Source organism: Armigeres subalbatus, chromosome 3 (assembly GCF_024139115.2).
Source record: "Armigeres subalbatus isolate Guangzhou_Male chromosome 3, GZ_Asu_2, whole genome shotgun sequence".
NCBI classification, from domain to species: Eukaryota; Metazoa; Arthropoda; class Insecta; order Diptera; family Culicidae; genus Armigeres; species Armigeres subalbatus.
Window position 1 is genome coordinate 65,040,313 of NC_085141.1, and position 19,906 is coordinate 65,060,218.

General features: G+C 39.6%; 2 protein-coding genes across 3 annotated transcripts in view; one reads left to right on the forward strand and one right to left on the reverse strand.

Annotated features, from left to right (window-relative positions):
• LOC134223860 (protein fem-1 homolog CG6966) overlaps positions 1-19,906 on the reverse strand; it is a 230,596-nt gene that overhangs the window by 96,929 nt on the left and 113,761 nt on the right. The window lies entirely within an intron of this gene.
• On the forward strand, positions 10,545-11,343 carry LOC134220260 (uncharacterized). 2 transcript variants are annotated; one of them, XM_062699261.1, is made up of 2 exons: positions 10,545-10,642; positions 10,705-11,343. In XM_062699261.1, the coding sequence occupies exons 1-2, from the start codon at positions 10,595-10,597 to the stop codon at positions 11,185-11,187; spliced, it is 531 nt and encodes a 176-aa protein (XP_062555245.1). In that variant the 5' UTR covers positions 10,545-10,594; the 3' UTR covers positions 11,188-11,343. The 2 variants fall into 2 exon arrangements, with proteins under 2 accessions (XP_062555245.1, XP_062555246.1); XM_062699262.1 differs by having other exon boundaries at positions 10,595-10,639.

The window sequence follows — 19,906 nt, forward strand, 5'->3', positions numbered from 1 at the left end:
GAAAGTATGTTATCATGACATTAGGGTTTTATATAAATAAAATAATGTGGGCAAAGGTCTAGAAAAGCAGCTCGACTTCCAATAAAATTTAAAATATAATTTAAATTTTAAAATGGCGAAAAAACGTTTTAAATAATTTTTCAAAAAATGACTGAAACGCAAAATAAATCATGACATTAATCAAGTCAATAAAGCTTCCCGAGCTTCATTTGATTGATGCTTTGTACAATTATACAAGCTTTAGTCAAACACGGAACTTCAACTACGAAGTGTATTGACACTCAGCTAATGCAGGGACATGTTTATCAATCACGTTAGCTGTAATATCAATATTTGTGCGTCACCATGTTATTATTATTCTTATTATTATTGAAAGGTTATTAGTTCAGACATTTCACGACAACTATTGAAAGCTCAATAAGTTAGATTTTGAAATAATCAAATGAACGTTTAAGCACAGTACTACATTGTTCCAGCTTTCCTGTCTTTTCAAGGCGAACGATGAATGCAAACACAAATCAAATCAGTAATTATATTGTTTAGAATGGGTCGATTAATTTTTACGACTTGTTGCACATCGACACACGGGCTGAAATATGACGCTCGTAGCCTTGAGTAATCGGAAAGAAAGTATCAATCCGACTATGCAACACAACAATACGGTTACCAATCCGACGCTCTAACGATGATGACCAATTGCATTGTTGCCAATCGTTATTTTGTCATGCTTGTTTCACGCCGATACAATTCTTTGCACAATGCAATGTTGGCGACAATCGACGACGAAGATGACGAGAACTCCATATACTTATTATGTCGCGATTTTCAAGTAAGACACAATTGGTGGAAGGGAAGACCCACATATCGAGAGGGACCAGTGTTTGAATAGAAGCAGTTTTTAAGGTGAAGGTGGGTTGAGTACCAAAACAAAGCTTTGAAAGTATTGGTACAATAAAACTTGTCACATACAGTAGTAGTATTGCTGTCGTATTTATAAAAAACAATGAATATTAGTAGGGTGGTTCAAACTCCTCCAAACGCTGGCGAAAGAGAACCCACATAGCTCAAAGCAATATTCCAGAGACTTCACTGAACGAAAACCGCACCGCAGGAAAGATCCATTGATTATGTAACGCAAAAAATAGCATTTCATACCCCGCTCACCCCAATATCACACTTTTTGTATGAAGTATCTGCCCCTGGTGCGATAGATATCACAAACAAGTTCTGGCTATTTTGTTGAATTACACGTTTCACTGATGCCTTCTGAGAAGCCTAATTATCATGCTGAATTTTTTTTCGCAACCTCGATTAAAATTGACTCCCAACCATTGTAATGACCATTCAATGTCCATTGTCTATGGAATTAAAGCTCTTGAATATTTCATCCAGTCATATGGTCTCCCCCCTCGCCAGCGCCCAATGACGGAGTGCCACAATCAAAATAATGTAAAATTCAACCTCGCCATATCAACTGTCATACAAACCTGAAACGACCTGTGCACGGTAAGCCTCTATTCAAACCAACCCAAACCATCGGATGACAACCAAATTATGAATCATAATCGACTGAGCGCGGCGGAGTAAAATCATTTTTGAACCACCCTAATTATTAGTTTGCTGCTGCCGCTGCCGGTGTTTACATTCGCTCCGCGAACCGTTTTTAGTGTTTTTTTCCGGTCAAAAATAGCAGTTTTTATTAAGTTTTCGCTTCAAACAAGTGACTGAGTTCATAAAGTGATGTTTAATTTGCATTCCATCAACATTTCGGGCTGCTCCTGTGCGGAGAAGTGTGTGAAAACTTGATTTTTTCAATGCCCTTTGAGAAGAAGTGAAGTGCAGTGATAACCCCACCAAATCGCGAACGGCTATTTAATTGGCACGAAACTGCTGATTTATGATATTATTCGAGCCGAAATAGATAGGATTCTTTGGAGAAACATGTTCATTATCACGGGAAGTGAATAAATATGCTGTGAACAGGTTAGTAATTTGAATATTATACTTTTGTTCGATGCTGTTCGATGCATTCGAATGTTGGTGGGAGAGGAGTGCGGGAGGTGTGGGGTTGACCCGTGGAAGGTCCGGTGCCATATTGACTGCCATCGTGGTACTCTTCCAACTATGTCCTTAAGTTCGTTGCGTTTGGAGGAAGGATTCCAAGCTACCTAAAAATCCGTACATCTATCGATACTTGTAGAAGAACCACCAACATTTTATGTCGTACAAAATAAAGCTGATCAACAGTTAACAAGAAAAATTAAGGTTCTGCCCGTGAAAACCTCAGATCTTAAAATTCATCATCAGTCCGTATGATTAATCAACAATAATCTAAGACTAAGACATATACATTGAATAAATTACTTAAAACTCACCCTAACTCTAACAGTTATCAGCCGTAGATTTTAGACTTAAAAGAATTACCAATGAATAAACATAATATCCGGTTCAGTTCATCCTTCCATTGCATAGAAATTCGGTCAAAAAATTACCTGGAAGAAACAAGAGAAATAAAACAAAATTAGTATTTCTTATTAATTTCTGATGTTACTTATTGGTCAATATGGTGTAATGGCTTTATGAAATAATTTTAAATTATTAATAATTTTTACGATGATATGAAAATTAATGAACCTTCTACTCTCCCAATCGCTCTTTTGTCTTTCCAGATTTCAACATACGACCTTCTGTTCATGCTACTGTGCGGCCGTGCACCAGCCTCTGATGAATGCACTGCCATTCTTCATCTAATCGCACAACGGACAGGCTCCATCAAAGAGTTCCGAACCATATCGACATAAAAATCCAGAGCACTACTTGCCACCAATTTGTTCGCAGTTTCGCCGCATGATGTGAGGGGTAGGTACCGGCATGATGCGTGCAGGCTGGCCCTGTTGGTCAACCAGTTTTGTATGCACTTGTAATAAACCGTGGAGCGCATAATTCACCGTCACGAAATGATTGCGGTTGTGATTGAAATTTAGTGGCTGAGACGGTGGTGGCGGCTAGACCGTCTCGGCACACGAGGGGAGTGGTCCAGCGTGTTGCAATTGCGGAGTTAACAGCTCGTAAAATTACTACAAACAGAGTACTGGGACGCAATTTGCGGAGGCTCAGAATGGTTAACATCAAAAACGTACCACCGGTCGAACAAATCCGCCGCTTATTGTTGGATGTTTATCAAAGATCATTGCAGTAATGGATTATTACTGGCGCAATGTGCCGGCTTCGAGCCACTGTGCCTCATTCGGATAGGAAAATTGTACAGCAAGCCTTTCCTTCGAAACGGCTTCTGTAGCGCACTCCATCAGCGGACAGAGATTCCTCTATTACTGCAAATAGCATCACATCCATCGTAGATAATTGAATGCAGTTTACTTTCATTGAGTTGAGCTTAATGGACTTCTATGCTTTCCACGGGTCTAGTTAAGGCAAGTAAACAATCCATCTGAAAAGCCTGGTAGAAACAATGCTATGCTGTGATGCTTGTAATTGAATCAGTTAGCATTGGCCTGTATTCAGATTGGAGGTATGTTACAGCCAATAAAGCAAGATACATTTATTGTCATTGTGCTCTAAATTTAAATGCATTGAATTAACTACGGCATTTCAATGATAAATTGTGAAGAAATAAATTTTACCCTAGATTTACGTTGGATTTTGATTAAATTAAAGTTAAATTTGGATTAGATTTGATTTAGGTAAGATTTGGATTTGAATGGATTGTTTTTAGATTAAATGAGATATGAATTGGATTCGTATTTGAGTTGGAATGGATTTGAATTTTATTCAAAATTGGAATTGGGATACATTTAGGTTTAGTTTTGATTTGGATTGAATTTGGAATTTGATTGGGTAAGATTTGGATTTGATTTGGATTGTAAATTAAATAAGATTTGGGTTGTGTTTGGATTTGACTCGTGTTTCAATTGAATTCGATTTGGATTGGATTTGAATTCCATTTGGATTGGATTTGAAATGGATTGAAATGGATTTGTATTGGATTTGGATTGCATGTGATAAGAATTGGATTTGGATTAGATTTTAATTGTATTTGGATTTGAAATGAATTTTCATTGGATTTGAATTTGATTTGGATTGTATTTGAATTGTATTTGGATTGGATTTGGATTGGATAAGGAAATGTTTTGGATTGTATTTGTATTGGAATTGAATTTAGATTGGATTTGGATTGGATTTGGATTGGTTTTGAATTGGATTTGGATTGGATTTGTATTTGGATTGGATTTGGATTGGATTTGGATTGGATTTGGATTGGATTTGGATTGGATTTGGATTGGATTTGAATTGGATTTGAATTTGATTTGGATTGCATTTGGATTGGATATTGATTGGATTTTGATTGGATTTGAATTGGATTTGGATTGGAATTGGATTGGATTTGGATTGGATTTGGATTGGATTTTGATTGGATTAGGATTGGATTTGGATTGGATTTGGATTAGACATGAATTTGGATTGGATTTGGATTGGATTTGAATTGGATTTCGATTGGATTTGGATTAGATTTGGATTGGATTTGGATTGGATTGGATTTGGATTGGATTGGATTTGGATTGGATTTGGAATGGATTTGGAATGGATTTGGATTGGTTTGGTTGGTTTGGATTGGTTTGGATTGGTTTGGATTGGTTTGGATTGGTTTGGATTGGTTTGGATGGTTTGGATTGGTTGGATTGGACTTGAACTTGGATTGGTTTGGATTGGTTTGGTTTGGATTGGTTTGGATTGGTTTGGATTGGTTTGGTTTGGATTGGTTTGGATTGGTTTGGATTGGTTGGATTGGTTTGGATTGGTTTGGATTGGTTTGGATGGTTTGGATTGGTTTGGATTGGACTTGGTTTGGATTGGTTTGGATTGGTTTGGATTGGTTTGGTTGGTTTGGATTGGTTTGGATTGGATTGGTTTGGATTGGTTTGGTTTGGATTGGTTTGGATTGGTTTGGATTGGTTTGGTTTGGTTGGTTTGGATTGGTTTGGATTGGTTTGGTTGGATTGGATTGGATGTGGATTGGTTTGGATTGGTTTAGATTGGTTTGGATTGGTTTGGATTGGTTTGGATTGGTTTGGATTGGTTTGGATTGGTTTGGATTGGTTTGGATTGGTTTGGATTGGTTTGGTTGGTTTGGATTGGTTTGGATTGGTTTGGATTGGTTTGGATTGGTTTGGATTGGTTTGGATTGGTTTGGATTGGTTTGGATTGGTTTGGATTGGTTTGGACTGGTTTGGATTGGTTTGGATTGGTTTGGTTGGGTTTGGATTGGTTTGGATTGGATTTGATTTGGGTTTGGGTGGACTTGGTTGGTTTGATTGGTTTGGATTGGATTGGTTTGGATTGGTTTGGATTGGTTTGGATTGGTTTGGATTGGTTTGGATTGGTTTGGATTGGTTTGGATTGGTTTGGTTTGGATTTGGATTGGATTGGATTGGTTTGGATTGGTTTGGATTGGTTTGGATTGGGTTTGGATTGGTTTGGATTGGTTTGGGATTGGTTTGGATTGGTTTGGATTGGTTTGGATTGGTTTGGATTGGTTTGGATTAGTTTGGATTGGTTTGGACTGGATTTGGATTGGTTTGGATTGGTTTGGTTGGGTTTGGATTGGATTTGATTTGGGTTTGGATTGGTTTGGTTGGTTTGATTGGTTTGGATTGGATTGGTTTGGATTGGATTGGTTTGGATTGGTTTGGATTGGTTTGGATTGGTTTGGATTGGTTTGGATTGGTTTGGTTGGTTTGGTTGGTTTGGATTGGTTTGGATTGGTTTGGATTGGTTTGGATTGGTTTGGATTGGTTTGGATTGGTTTGGATTGGTTTGGATTGGTTTGGATTGGATTTGGATTGGTTTGGATTGGTTTGGATTGGATTCGGTTGGTTTGGATTGGTTTGGACTGGTTTGGTTTGGTTTGGATTGGTTTGGTTGGTTTGGATTGGTTTGGATTGGTTTGGATTGGTTTAGATTGGTTTGGATTGGTTTGGATTGGTTTGCGTTGGTTTGGTTGGTTTGGATTGTGTTTGGTTTGATTTGGATTGGTTTGGATTGGTTTGGATTGGTTTGGATTGGTTTGGTTGGTTTGGATTGGTTTGGATTGGTTTGGTTTGGTTTGGATTGGTTTGGATTGGTTTGGATTGGTTTGGATTGGTTTGGATTGGGTTTGGATTGGTTTGGATTGGTTTGGATTGGTTTGGATTGGTTTGGATTGGTTTGGACTGGTTTGGATTGGTTTGGATTGGTTTGGTTGGGTTTGGATTGGTTTGGATTGGTTTGGTTGGTTTGGATTGGTTTGGATTGGACTTGGATTGGTTTGGATTGGTTTGGATTGGTTTGGATTGGTTTGGTTGGTTTGGATTGGTTTGGATTGGTTTGGATTGGTTTGGTTGGTTTGGATTGGTTTGGATTGGTTTGGATTAGATTTGGATTGGTTTGGATTGGTTTGGTTGGTTTGGATTGGTTTGGATTGGTTTGGATTGGTTTGGATTGGTTTGGATTGGTTTGGATTGGTTTGGATTGGTTTGGATTGGTTTGGATTGGTTTGGATTGGTTTGGTTGGTTTGGATTGGTTTGGATTGGTTTGGATTGGTTTGGATTGTGTTTGGTTGGTTTGGTTTGGATTGGATTGGTTGGTTTGGATTGGTTTGGATTGGTTTGGATTGGTTTGGATTGGTTTGGATTGGTTTGGATTGGTTTGGTTGGTTTGGATTGGTTTGGATTGGTTTGGATTGGTTTGGATTGGTTTGGATTGGTTTGGATTGGTTTGGATTGGTTTGGATTGGTTTGGATTGGTTTGGATTGGTTTGGTTGGTTTGGATTGGTTTGGTTTGGATTGGTTTGGATTGGTTTGGATTGGATTTGGATTGGTTTGGATTGGTTTGGATTGGTTTGGATTGGTTTGGATTGGTTTGGATTGGACTTGGATTGGTTTGGATTGGTTTGGATTGGTTTGGATTGGATTTGGATTGGTTTGGATTGGTTTGGATTGGTTTGGATTGGTTTGGATTGGTTTGGATTGGTTTGGATTGGATTTGGATTGGTTGGTTGGATTGGTTTGGTTTGGATTGGTTTGGATTGGTTTGGATTGGTTTGGATTGGTTTGGATTGGTTTGGATTGGTTTGGATTGGTTTGGATTGGTTGGATTGGTTTGGATTGGTTTGGTTGGTTTGGATTGGTTTGGATTGGTTTGGATTGGTTTGGATTGGTTTGGATTGGGTTTGGATTGGTTTGGTTGGTTTGGTTGGTTTGGATTGGTTTGGATTGGTTTGGATTGGTTTGGATTGGTTTGGATTGGTTTGGATTGGTTTGGATTGGTTTGGTTGGTTTGGATTGGTTTGGATTGGTTGGTTTGGATTGGTTTGGATTGGTTTGGATTGGTTTGGATTGGTTTGGATTGGTTTGGATTGGTTTGGATTGGTTTGGTTGGTTTGGATTGGTTTGGATTGGTTTGGATTGGTTTGGATTGGTTGGATTGGTTTGGATTGGTTTGGATTGGTTTGGATTGGTTTGGATTGGTTTGGATTGGTTTGGATTGGTTTGGATTGGTTTGGATTGGTTTGGTTGGTTTGGATTGGTTTGGATTGGTTTGGTTGGTTTGGATTGGTTTGGTTGGTTTGGATTGGTTTGGATTGGTTTGGTTGGTTTGGATTGGTTTGGTTGGTTTGGATTGGTTTGGATTGGTTTGGATTGGTTTGGATTGGTTTGGATTGGTTTGGATTGGTTTGGATTGGTTTGGATTGGTTTGGATTGGTTTGGTTGGTTTGGATTGGTTTGGATTGGTTTGGATTGGTTTGGTTGGTTTGGATTGGTTTGGATTGGTTTGGATTGGTTTGGATTGGTTTGGATTGGTTGGATTGGTTTGGATTGGTTTGGTTGGTTTGGATTGGTTTGGTTGGTTGGATTGGTTTGGTTTGGATTGGTTTGGATTGGTTTGGATTGGTTTGGATTGGTTTGGATTGGTTTGGATTGGTTTGGTTGGTTTGGATTGGTTGGTTTGGATTGGTTTGGATTGGTTTGGATTGGTTTGGATTGGTTTGGATTGGTTTGGTTGGTTTGGATTGGTTTGGATTGGTTTGGTTGGTTTGGATTGGTTGGATTGGTTTGGATTGGTTTGGATTGGTTTGGATTGGTTTGGATTGGTTTGGATTGGTTTGGATTGGTTTGGATTGGTTTGGATTGGTTGGATTGGTTTGGATTGGTTTGGATTGGTTTGGATTGGTTTGGATTGGTTTGGATTGGTTTGGATTGGATTTGGATTGGTTTGGATTGGTTTGGTTGGTTTGGTTGGATTTGGATTGGATTTGGATTGGTTTGGATTGGTTTGGATTGGTTTGGTTGGATTGGTTGGTTTGGTTGGTTTGGATTGGTTTGGATTGGTTTGGTTGGTTTGGATTGGTTTGGATTGGTTTGGTTGGTTTGGATTGGTTTGGATTGGTTTGGTTGGTTTGGATTGGTTTGGATTGGTTTGGATTGGTTTGGATTGGTTTGGATTGGTTTGGATTGGTTTGGATTGGTTTGGATTGGTTTGGATTGGTTTGGATTGGTTTGGATTGGTTTGGATTGGTTTGGATTGGTTTGGATTGGATTTGGATTGGTTTGGATTGGTTTGGATTGGTTTGGTTGGTTTGGATTGGTTTGGATTGGTTTGGATTGGTTTGGATTGGTTTGGATTGGTTTGGTTGGTTGGATTGGTTTGGATTGGATTTGGTTGGTTTGGATTGGTTGGATTGGCTGTGGATGGGTTGGTTGGAATTGATTTGGATTGGTTTGGATTGGTTTGGATGGGATTTGGATTGGTTGGGTTGGATTTGGATTAGATTTGGTTTGATTTGGATTGGTTTGGATTGGTTGGATTGGTTGGAATGGTTGGTTTGGATTGGATTTTTTGGATTGGACTTTGGATTGGTTTGGATTGGTTTGGATTGGATTTGGAATTGATTTGGATTAGATTTGGATTGGTTTGGATTGGTTGTGTTGGTTTGGATTGGTTTGGATTGGTTTGGATTGGTTTGGATTGGTTTGGATTGGATTTGGATTGGTTTGGATTGGTTTGGATTGGTTGGATTGGTTTGGATTGGATTTGGTTGGTTTGGATTGGTTTGGATTGGTTTGGATTGGTTTGGATTGGATTTGGATTGGATTTGGATTGGTTTGGATTGGATTTGGATTGGTTGGATTGGTTTGGATTGGTTTGGATTGGATTTGGATTGGATTTGGTTGGTTTGGATTGGATTTGGATTGGTTTGGTTGGTTGGATTGGTTTGGATTGGTTTGGATTGGTTTGGTTGGTTTGGATTGGTTTGGATTGGTTTGGATTGGTTTGGATTGGTTTGGATTGGTTGGATTGGTTTGGATTGGTTTGGATTGGTTTGGATTGGTTTGGATTGGTTTGGTTGGTTTGGATTGGTTTGGATTGGTTTGGATTGGTTTGGTTGGTTTGGATTGGTTTGGATTGGTTTGGATTGGTTTGGTTGGTTTGGATTGGTTTGGATTGGTTTGGATTGGATTGGATTTGAATTGGGTTGGACTTGGATTGGATTGGAATTGGATTGGATTGGATTGGATTTGGATTGGATTTGGATTGGATTTGGATTGGATTTGGATTGGATTTGGATTGGATTTGGATTGGATTTGGATTGGATTTGGATTGGATTTGGATTGGATTTGGATTGGATTTGGATTGGATTACGATTGAATTAGGATTAGATTTGGATTGGATTGGATTTGATTTGGACTGAATTTGAATTGGATCGGATTTGGATTGAATTTGAATGGGATTGGGATTGTTCGGGAATCGGGTTGGATTAGGATTTGAAATGAATTTTTATTGGAACTGATTTAAATTCGGTTTTCTTAACAGATTAGCAACTAACAAATTAACTTCGCTATTTCGTACATACAGCTAGTTTATTTATAAACATTACAGGGCAAAGAAATAGACTTTCGAGCAAAGGTGGTGGATTGCTAATATGGCCTTGATTTCATAGTTGTAAGATCCATTGCACGTTTGCATTTATTTCGAATAATTTAGAGACAAACATCGCAAATTTAAATCGTTTCAACTCGCAAGCGTCTAAATAAGGTCTGGAACAAGCATCGTATCGATGTTGCAGCGGTTTATTTACTCTAATAAACGCGTAATAAGTGAAATTTGCTAAATTTTCGAATGGTTGATACGCCAACTAAGAAATCGTGGGCAGTAATCTGGATGTGGTTCAATTTTCTGTTCAATGTAGAAAGTTGTTGGGTGGAAAATATTCTCAACGCTTCACAGAAGGACGAATCCCTAGAAAGAGCGCCTTGGACATAGTATATGTTATGCAATGGCATGCATGGAAAAGTTTCCAATAATAACTGTGTAAATGCTAATGGAACACTGCCGTGTCAATTATGAATGCAAGGAGATTGAACCATCTGTAGACATTATGTATTCCAAATGCATCGGTTTTTATCTATGCGACCCTTGAAATATGAATATTACAGCCTAGGGGAACATTTGATCAAATATTTGTCGCTCATTGGTCAAGTGCAGGGTTGCGTATATAATTCTGTTGTCTACTTCGGAGTCTGTTAGTATGGCTCAGAATGATCTCCCTCAGACTCAGTATTATCGCTGCTGTCACATTATGTGTAGTAATTTTTTGTGGTACACGATGATGATACATCGCGTCTAATCACGGACTTCTTTTTTCTAGCTCCCAGCCACGCTGAGTGTGCCCATCTTCTGGTTTCCGTGGAACTACTTCCTACCAACTACCACAACAAGTGGCAGCGCTGCCAGTTCCAGCAGCTCATCATCGACGCTTCGTCCAATCATGGCGAACATTGCCATCGGAAACCGTCTCAACACCAGTGCCATGACTGACAACGGAACCATCATCAACGGTCTTACCATCACTCGGGGTCGTCGGGCGGTCCCTCTAACGCCGGTTCCAGTTCCGGGGGATCCCTCCGTAACGAGTGAATCCTTCATTCAAGTTGGTAATCATATCATTCGGCTCCCGCCAGGAAATGTGGCCAATTTGACGATCAACATAGTCGACGGTGTGCCGAACGTTTTCGGGAATGTTGGAACGGACGTTTCCGACGGGGCGAACGGAAGCACGTCCGGATTATTTGCTCAATTAGGGAATTTCTTTGGCGGCCTGTTCGGCGGTGGTACACCGAACGCTAATTGAAGGAGTTCTTTGACCCTTATAAATAATTTTCTGGCTTTCGAAAACGACTGCCATCAGTTGGACAGCTGTCTCTGCTGATTTTAAATACTGTGCCAAATGTAGATATGCCATGCGCTGAAATATAGTTTTCCGCTGTTGGGTGGAATAAATCGGGAAGAGGTTCGAGTTTATTTTTAATTTCGTTTCGTTCTTCCTCGATCATGATCATGCGGCGGCTGACGATGTTGTTTTAGATTGTTGTATTGGATTAGGTTTCATAGCAAGACGGAAATAGATCATATGTGGAACGTGAGATTCTAATCACTTGGCTTTATTTCAATTCGGTTTTCAGATTTTAGATTGGAAACAATGCAGAGAGTGATTAGAAATCTTTACTACATACATGATGTTTAAATTACGGTTCGACTAAATGTCAGGGACATTATCCGTGAAACGCGCGGCTACAAAGTAGATCATGCTGAAGGTATCTGGGTTCGATTTATCGTCCATTATAAGACATTTTCCTGGCTACGCTGGGTGTAGAAGTATTCGTGCGGGCTAAATGGAACCTCGGCAGAAGAAAGATCGTTTGATTTATGTCGTCTCCAAAATTTCCTTCCGCATTCTTTAAAAACATTTTTTCAAAATAAATTTCTTCATGCCTGCCGTATTCTAATGGAACTGTCAGGCGCCTCTGATTATATCATGAAATGTAATATGTAAAAATATGGAAGAGGGTATTAGCATTTCCAAAATATTTTTAAATGCATTTAACTTCACGCACTAATAAACACATCTCAAACATCAAACAAGACATTGTAATTCATAATATTGTGTCCAGTGAGAAAACTATAAATTAGTCGTGCTTGCTATTTAGATGACCAAGTGATGATTTCAAAGCTCGACTTTTTAATTACTCAATTTGAACAACTCCCCGCCAGAAGCCCAACGCCTAGCTACAACTTTCCCAAAGTCGAACTAATTACACCACCCCACGATCGCTTCTAAGCACCCGTTGACCTTTGATTAAATGGCAACCTTCGGAAAGTTGCCGCGCGATTACCCCAACCACTCTGCAATTGCACTCAATGAGTTTGCCGAGCAGAATGCATGCTACGGGTTTGCATGCAAAAACCCAATACCCACCGCCAATAACAAATACACACCGAGCAGATGAACAGACTTAACACTACTGCAATTCTTATCGATTGTGAACAAAAACTGAGCTTGGTTAAAATTTCATTGATTGCAAACTTCACAGCGTGAGTCTAGCTTATAGTATTCCGATATTTTAATTTTACGCCGCTACGGTAGTGGCCGAAATAGCTAAGAAATAGTTTTTTTTAGAGAAATATTTGTTTGTCTGTGGCATATGAGTGTACCATCTATCTTTGAAGTGCACTAAGGCTAATTGTTGTATAAATATTGTCCAAATATAAACCCGATTGTTTCAATGTCAAATCCTGAAAAACAGTCCGTACCATACTATTCCATTGAATTATCTTTCTCATGAAATAAAATCAAACTTACAGTTACAATGGCTTCCTTTTTTAAACACAGTTTTCAAAGGATTGTATCTGTCTAAAACAAATGTAATAGAAGTGCAAACGGCTTTCCAACATTCGTAATTAGATCTATTATCTCAAAACAATTATAAATAAATAATTTAATTTTTCATTCTAGGTAATTTTGACTTCTAACGTCTGCAAATTACATTGCTGGAGAACGGATGCCCATCGGCATTCGCTGCCATCGTCACCGCTAAAAGCCAGCTCTGGAATAGTCTTGTAATTATGTTTAATTTTAATCTTTAGAACCGGTTTCGTTGCCGTCGTCTCCATGGTCTACCAAGTCCTAGAGGTGCAAGATACCTACACTTATACCCATTAATGAGCAAATATTGTGTGTAGTTAAAGTGAACTCTTGCGCGAACGAAGGGGGTAACTACAAATGACCGGCCTCGACGGCGTTAGAAGTTGACTCCAACCAGTAGTGAAGTTCCAAGAACTTGTTGTTCGCGCTGGGATAAATATTGGCCTGGTAAATATGTCTCGCTTTGTATGCGGGATGGATGCACAGACAAATAATGATTTTATGGTGCATTGCCTTGTTATACAATTGCCTTAAGGATGAACTAATGGTGAAAGCAGATCTTATCTAGAAGACCTGCTTTGCGTTGCTAGCAAAGTGATTAGAAGATTGCACTTGTATGCAGGTTCGTTTCGAGTGTAAACCAGGGTAGAAGCAAAAGGTGAAATATCCATGATATCATATAGAAATGGAAGTCACAGAATTTCTTTCCACTATGTGAGTTCTCATTATTCTTTTCCAATTTGAATATTTTTTATGTACAAGGCCTTTGAGCGTTTTATCAAAATTTCGTTAACCCTTTTAGGACGACTTGTATTTAACGTGCCAATTTGAGTTATTTTCGCTGGATCCTGCCAAAACTAATATAGAAAAAACTTGAATGGCATTGAAATTTGTTTTTTTGGATGCATTAGGCCACCATCCAAACTGTTCTGGAGTATATATCTCCGAATGTATTATAAAATATATCTAGGATCAAAATGTCCTAAGCTGAGATATATGTCCAAAAATATCTTTGTGATCATAGGACAAAACATTTTCGAGTTTGGAATAAACGTAAACTATTTATGAGTATCTAAAACGTCCTGCAGTTCAGAAATGCGATCTACCCAAACAACTAAACCTTGAACGACCGTTTTGTTCAGCGTTGAACATCTCAGGAGATCCTTCAAGCTAATACAGACCAAATTAGGATCATATGCTTATTTAACCGATTTGGGTGCACGTGGTGGACTCGATTATCCGCAGTCATATTTTTACCCATCTTCTTCTACTTCTTCTTCTTCATTGGCATTACATCCCCCACTGGGACATTGCCGCCTCGCAGTATTCATTAGGCATTTCTTTTAATAAAAAGCCATATTATTCCCAGTGTTGGTAGAATCATACTCAAAATTCTATCATCGAGGCTTCATTCACGAGCTAACTCGCTTGCGATTCTGTAGGGAGAGCATCGCGCTTGAGTTTCTGGGACAGAATCGCATCGCTTCGCTCACTCGCCGAAAATGATTCCGCTCTAAAAATCGCAAAACGCAATCGGCAAGTAAAATCAATGTATTCAACAATGAAGAACACGTAAAAATCATGCAATGATGCAAATCGAGATTCGAATCATGAGCGATTCTCTGGGCCATGAGTCTGAAGGGATCGCGCTTGATTTGAATCGCCCATGAAATTTGAGAATCAGAGATTTATTCCACCTAGTGGTGATAGTGCCTTTCTCGCTTTTCTATGGGACCCACAATCAACGACATTCATAAAAATGGCCAATTAAGTTCATCAAGACCAGAATCACCAACACTAATGTTACTGTGAAGGATGTATAATACAAAAGTGTGTGGTAATCCAATTGCAGCAAAACCACCAGGGACAATGCAAGAAATCCATACGATTTGACAGTTCTGTAGCCAACATGTTTCGGACAGCAAGACAAAGAGAACCGAAGCGAAAATCTTTCTCTACACTGTGCCACCAAAGTACTCTTTAATGGGTAAAATAGTACCCATTATGAACTTAAATAGTTCAACTCATTAAAAGAGTAAACAGCGTTTACTCATTAATGGGTAAACCGCTCATACGTCAAATTCCCGAGTGATTTTTACCCATTATTTCAAAAACGTTTTTCAAGAAAATGTGTAAAAATCACTCTTTATTATTTAAAAAAAGTATTCCCGAAAATTATAAAAAATTTAAATTAGATTATAACCAAATTATTGTACAAAGACATTATATTCATATTTCGCATCAAAATTATGGTATTTATTTATTTATTTATTTGTAAGCATACATGCACATTATAAATATTAACACATATTTCGTTAACTTCTGATACCTTTGTTTTCGGTAGAAATGAGGCAGTGGCATTATGAATCGGAGACGCGTCAATTGTCGTTCGGGAGCTTGTTCCGTATAGAGAATTCCGGGATCCGCAATCTGAAACCATTTACCGTCTGGCGGGGCTTTTGAATGGCACTGTGCGCTTCTGGGTAATAAACACTAGCCTAGCGAGTTGCTCCCTGTGATGTCGGTGATCGGCAATTGTTTCTATGTGCTGACATTGGTTTCCGATACCATCGCGAAGAAGGGATTCGATAACAGGAGCAATATACCGAAGGATCATCCTGCCGCAAAGGTGGTCGTTACTCCCGTGTCATAATCTCGATTCCCGTCGGCACCAGTTGTGGGTATTTTTTTCTTTTTCCGGCACTAATGAAATATTCACGAAGTTTCTATCAGCTGAAATACAAACCAATTATATTTTATTAAATCATTATAACATCAATAAAATCAAATAATATTAATACTCACTGAAATACTTTCAGCCTCCATTGTGATTCCTCTGTGCCAACAATGTGACCAAGTTGTTTTTCACCCATTAATGGGTAAAAGCTTTGAACATTAAAATGGGGAAAAAATACACATTATCAAAAAATCTAAAGTACCCATTATTTTGACAGATTCATATATCAGCGAAAACTGGGGCTTTTTTACTCTTTAATGAGTATTGTCGGGTTTACAGTGTATAGTTCATAACCTCTGTTGACAATCAATAACACCATTATTTATATGGAGAACTCAATTTAAGAATTTCATTTCAAAGCACCGAGATTTTTTTTAAAACATTTGTAAGTACAATCTGACTACAGCATTGATATTATGACGCATGTAACTTAATGGTGCTCCGGAATACTTATATAAAAAAATGGCTAGTAGTATGCCGCTTGGCCGAAGTGCCCGTTTAGAAGAAAAGGCCATTTAGCAAATGACATTTTCGACCAAACGACGTTTCTGGCCAAACTCTATTTTCGGAAAAATGATCTTTCGGGCAAATTATCAATTCGGCCGTATGACCACTTCGCCCGCATGCAGCTTTCAGCCAAATCACATTTCCGGCCCAACCGTTTTCGACCTTATAACCGTTTCGCCCAAATGGAAGTCGGCTAGATGACTCTCGTATTAACATGTTATAGAGCCAAGTTGCATTTGATAAAAGGCTTTCCACCGAATTACTTTCGGTCGAACAACGATTATTCAGATGAACCAAAACTTGTCATTTGGCCGAACGGGTTGATTTTTTTAGCCGTTCACCTGTTCAGGAAATGACATTTTCGGCCAAATAGTCTTTCCTGCCAAACTACCATTTCGGCCGAATGGAATTTTCAACTACGCACTTTTCGGCCAAACGATCATTTCGGTTAAACGACCTAGTAAGACATAAGGCTTTTTCGGTCAAATTACCAGTGCGATCGTACCGCCAAACGATTTACGACCTAATTACCCTTTCGGCCAAATGAAGTTCGGCTAGATGGCTTTCGGCTTAACGTGTTATTCAGTGAACTGGCATTCGGCCAAATGGTGTTCCGCTGAATGACTTTCGGCCAAACGATTCTTCATTTAGTGGATCGTGGATGCTCGTGGAATTTCCGAAGAATGACTTACGGACATTAAAAAGAACTTTCCGTAGATATAAAAAAAACTTCAAAATTTTGAAACAAAATCCAGTTGAAATGTTGGAAACAGTTTTAGTGAAACGTAGAAACTCTGAAAAAAAATAAGTGGAATTTCTGGAAAAAGTCTTCGTGTAAATTCCGAGCAATTATCCATAGAAACTTTAAAAAATCTGTAAAATTCCGAAGAATTTCCTGTAAAACTCCCTAAGAATTTATTGAAGAAAATTCTGAACAATTTCCGAAGAATTTTTTGTTGGAATTCTCATTTTGAACAATTATCCACGGAGACGCAATTCCTGTGGAATTCTCGCAGATTTTTTTTTTAAAATACTAAAGATTCTAAAGATTCGAAGGTTGTAACCAATTGGAGTAGCACGTTTATTGCTAGGCAGTAGCTCCGGAAATTTCAGTCACACGCAAAATCATAAATCTTGTACACAGGCTTTATCATAGGCCAGTGTCCGAACCATTATCACTTGAAGCTGATAGAAAAACTTCAAGATGCTTGTTACTTTCGTGACATACAGAAAGAAGACTTTGAACATTTAGTATGCCGATGTGCCGGCACTTTTTAAACAAAGACGTTAGTTCTTCAGCAAGGGGCTAATAGAACCCTTTGAAATCTGACGATCAAATCCCTACACAGGTAAATATTTTGAGTTTTTGGACTACGGGGCACTCAAATGAACATAACAAAGCTAGTCAGTAAATGAGGATTTGCTTTTAGGAAAAATATTTTACTGACTGGACAGTATATTTAATCAATGTTTATTTTTGGTATGTGGTGGTATGGAGAAATAAAGACTTTGGAAGATTTTGATTGATTAATGTCAGACAGAGTATGGATGAAAAGAAAATCTCTCACTTATTATCATCATCACTTACGATATGTAGTATAATATGAAAGATGTTCAATACGATAATAATAATTTAATTCGGAAAGCTTTACTTCATGAGAAATTCTTTTAAAAAGTTGCAACGGCAGAGGGCACCGGTTTCATTATGCATTTCAACTTGTTTTCAACAGCTGTGCAATCTGTGGACGAGTTTTGTAAAACACAAAATAACTCACTTATGCAAACCATGTCCAACCAGCACGACGGAAATTATTTACAAAATGGTTTTCCAGCTCAATAGGTAAGAAATAAGCAACAAAACAAGAGCGAGAAGCTCTATAATCGCATTTAGTATTTTTTAAATACTAAATTTAGTCGGTAAATTTTCATATTTCACCGGTGGCGCTGTATACATTTCTACCGACTTTTTGAGCCGTTCAGCAAGTTACGGATTTAATGTTTTGTTCAGTAAAAATAAGTAAACATCGAAGTAATCAACATAATTTTTTACCGAGACTCGGGAATTCGTCACTGACAAACGTCGTTGATCTATACCAAAAACGCAGATTAATCCACCTAGCCGTGATGGAACCTTTCTCGTGTGTTACAAGACGGTAGACTAGCCCAAGACTACGCGCAGCAGCTGGAAGTGGCACTCCTAACGGAAGAGCAGCTAGGCGCAGCGACTCATGAAGATGGCTGGAGAGATATTCGATCCGCCATTGGTAGCACCGCAATCGCTGCACTTGGCACGGTGCCCCCGGATCAGAGAAACGACTGGTATGACGGCGAATGTGAGCAGTTAGTGGAAGAGAAGAATGCAGCATGGGCGATATTGCTGCAACACCGCACGAGGGCGAACGAGGCACGATATAAACGGGCGCGGAACAGACAAAACTCAATTTTCGGCAGGAAAAAGCGCCAGCAGGAAGATCGAGACCGTGGAGAGACGGAGCAACTGTACCGCGGTGAGGTGATCCAAAGGTGGCGACAGCACTAGGAAGAACACTTGAACGGCGATGTGGCAGACGAAGATGGCGGTATGGTGATAAACCTGGGAGAACGCACGCAGGACATAATTTTATCGGCTCCGGATCTCCAAGCCGATCATCTCGTTACCAAGATTTGGTAGGAGGAAGTTTTGTCGCAGGAGTGGATGGAAGGAGTCGTGTGTCCCATCTGCAAAAAGGGCAATAAGCTGGATTGTAGCAACTACCGCGCAATCACATTGCTGAACGCCGCCTACAAGGTACTCTCCCAAATTTTATGCCGTCGACTAGCACCAACTGCAAGAGAGTTCGTGGGGCAGTACCAGGCGGGTTTTATGGGCCAACGCTCCACCACGGACCAGGTGTTCGCCATTCGCCAAGTACTGCAGAAATGGCGCGAGAACAACGTGCCCATGCATCATTTATTCATCGACTTCAAAGCCGCATATGACACAATTGTTCGGAACCATCTATGGCAGCTAATGCACGAACACGGATTTCCGGATAAACTGACACGGTTGATCAAAGCTACGATGGATCGGGTGATGTGTGTAGTTCGAGTTTCAAGGGCATTCTCGAGTCGCTTCGAAACGAGCTGGGGATTACGGCAAGGTGATGGTCTTTCGTGTCTGCTATTCAACATCGCTTTGGAAAGGGTAATACGAAGAGCAGAGATTAACACGAGTGGTACAATTTCCAATAAGTTCGTCCATCTATTTGGCTTCGCCGACGACATTGATATTATGGCACATAACTTTGAGAGGATGAAGGAAGCCTACAACAGACGGAAGAGGGAGGCTAACCGGATCGGACTAGTCATCAACACGTCGAAGACGAAGTACATGATAGGAAGAGGCTCAAGAGAGGCCAATGTAAGCCACCCACCACGAGTTTCTATCGGTGGTGACGAACTTAGGCTCACTGGAGACCGCCGATAACGATACCAGTAGAGAAATTCGGAGACGTGTCATGGCTGGAAATCGTACGTACTTAGGACTCCGCAAAACGCTTCGATCGAGTTCACCGCCGCGCGCCGTACCAAACTGACTATCTACAAAACGCTTATAAGACCGGTAGTTCTCTACGGACAGGAGACCTGATCGACGTTCGTGGTGGACCAACGCGCACTGGGAGTTTTCGGAAGGAAAGTGCTGCGTACCATCTATGGTGGGGTGCAGATGGCAGACGGTACATGGAGGAGGCGAATGATCCACGAGTTGCATCAGCTCAGCTGTTCACACCGCGAAAATCGGATGACTGCGGTGGGCCGGGCACGTAGCTAGAATGTCGGACAGTAGGTCATTTAAACATTTTTTAAACAAACAAGCGAAATTAGTTATAACAGAATTCGAATATGACTTGCGATTCAATTCAT

Coding starts and splice junctions, on each gene's coding strand:
- LOC134220260 (XM_062699261.1), top strand. CDS start 10,595: ATGATCTCCCTCAGACTCAGTATTATCGCTGCTGTCACATTATGTGTA. Junction 10,643..10,704: donor CTGCTGTCACATTATGTGTA/GTAATTTTTTGT, acceptor TCTTTTTTCTAG/CTCCCAGCCACGCTGAGTGT.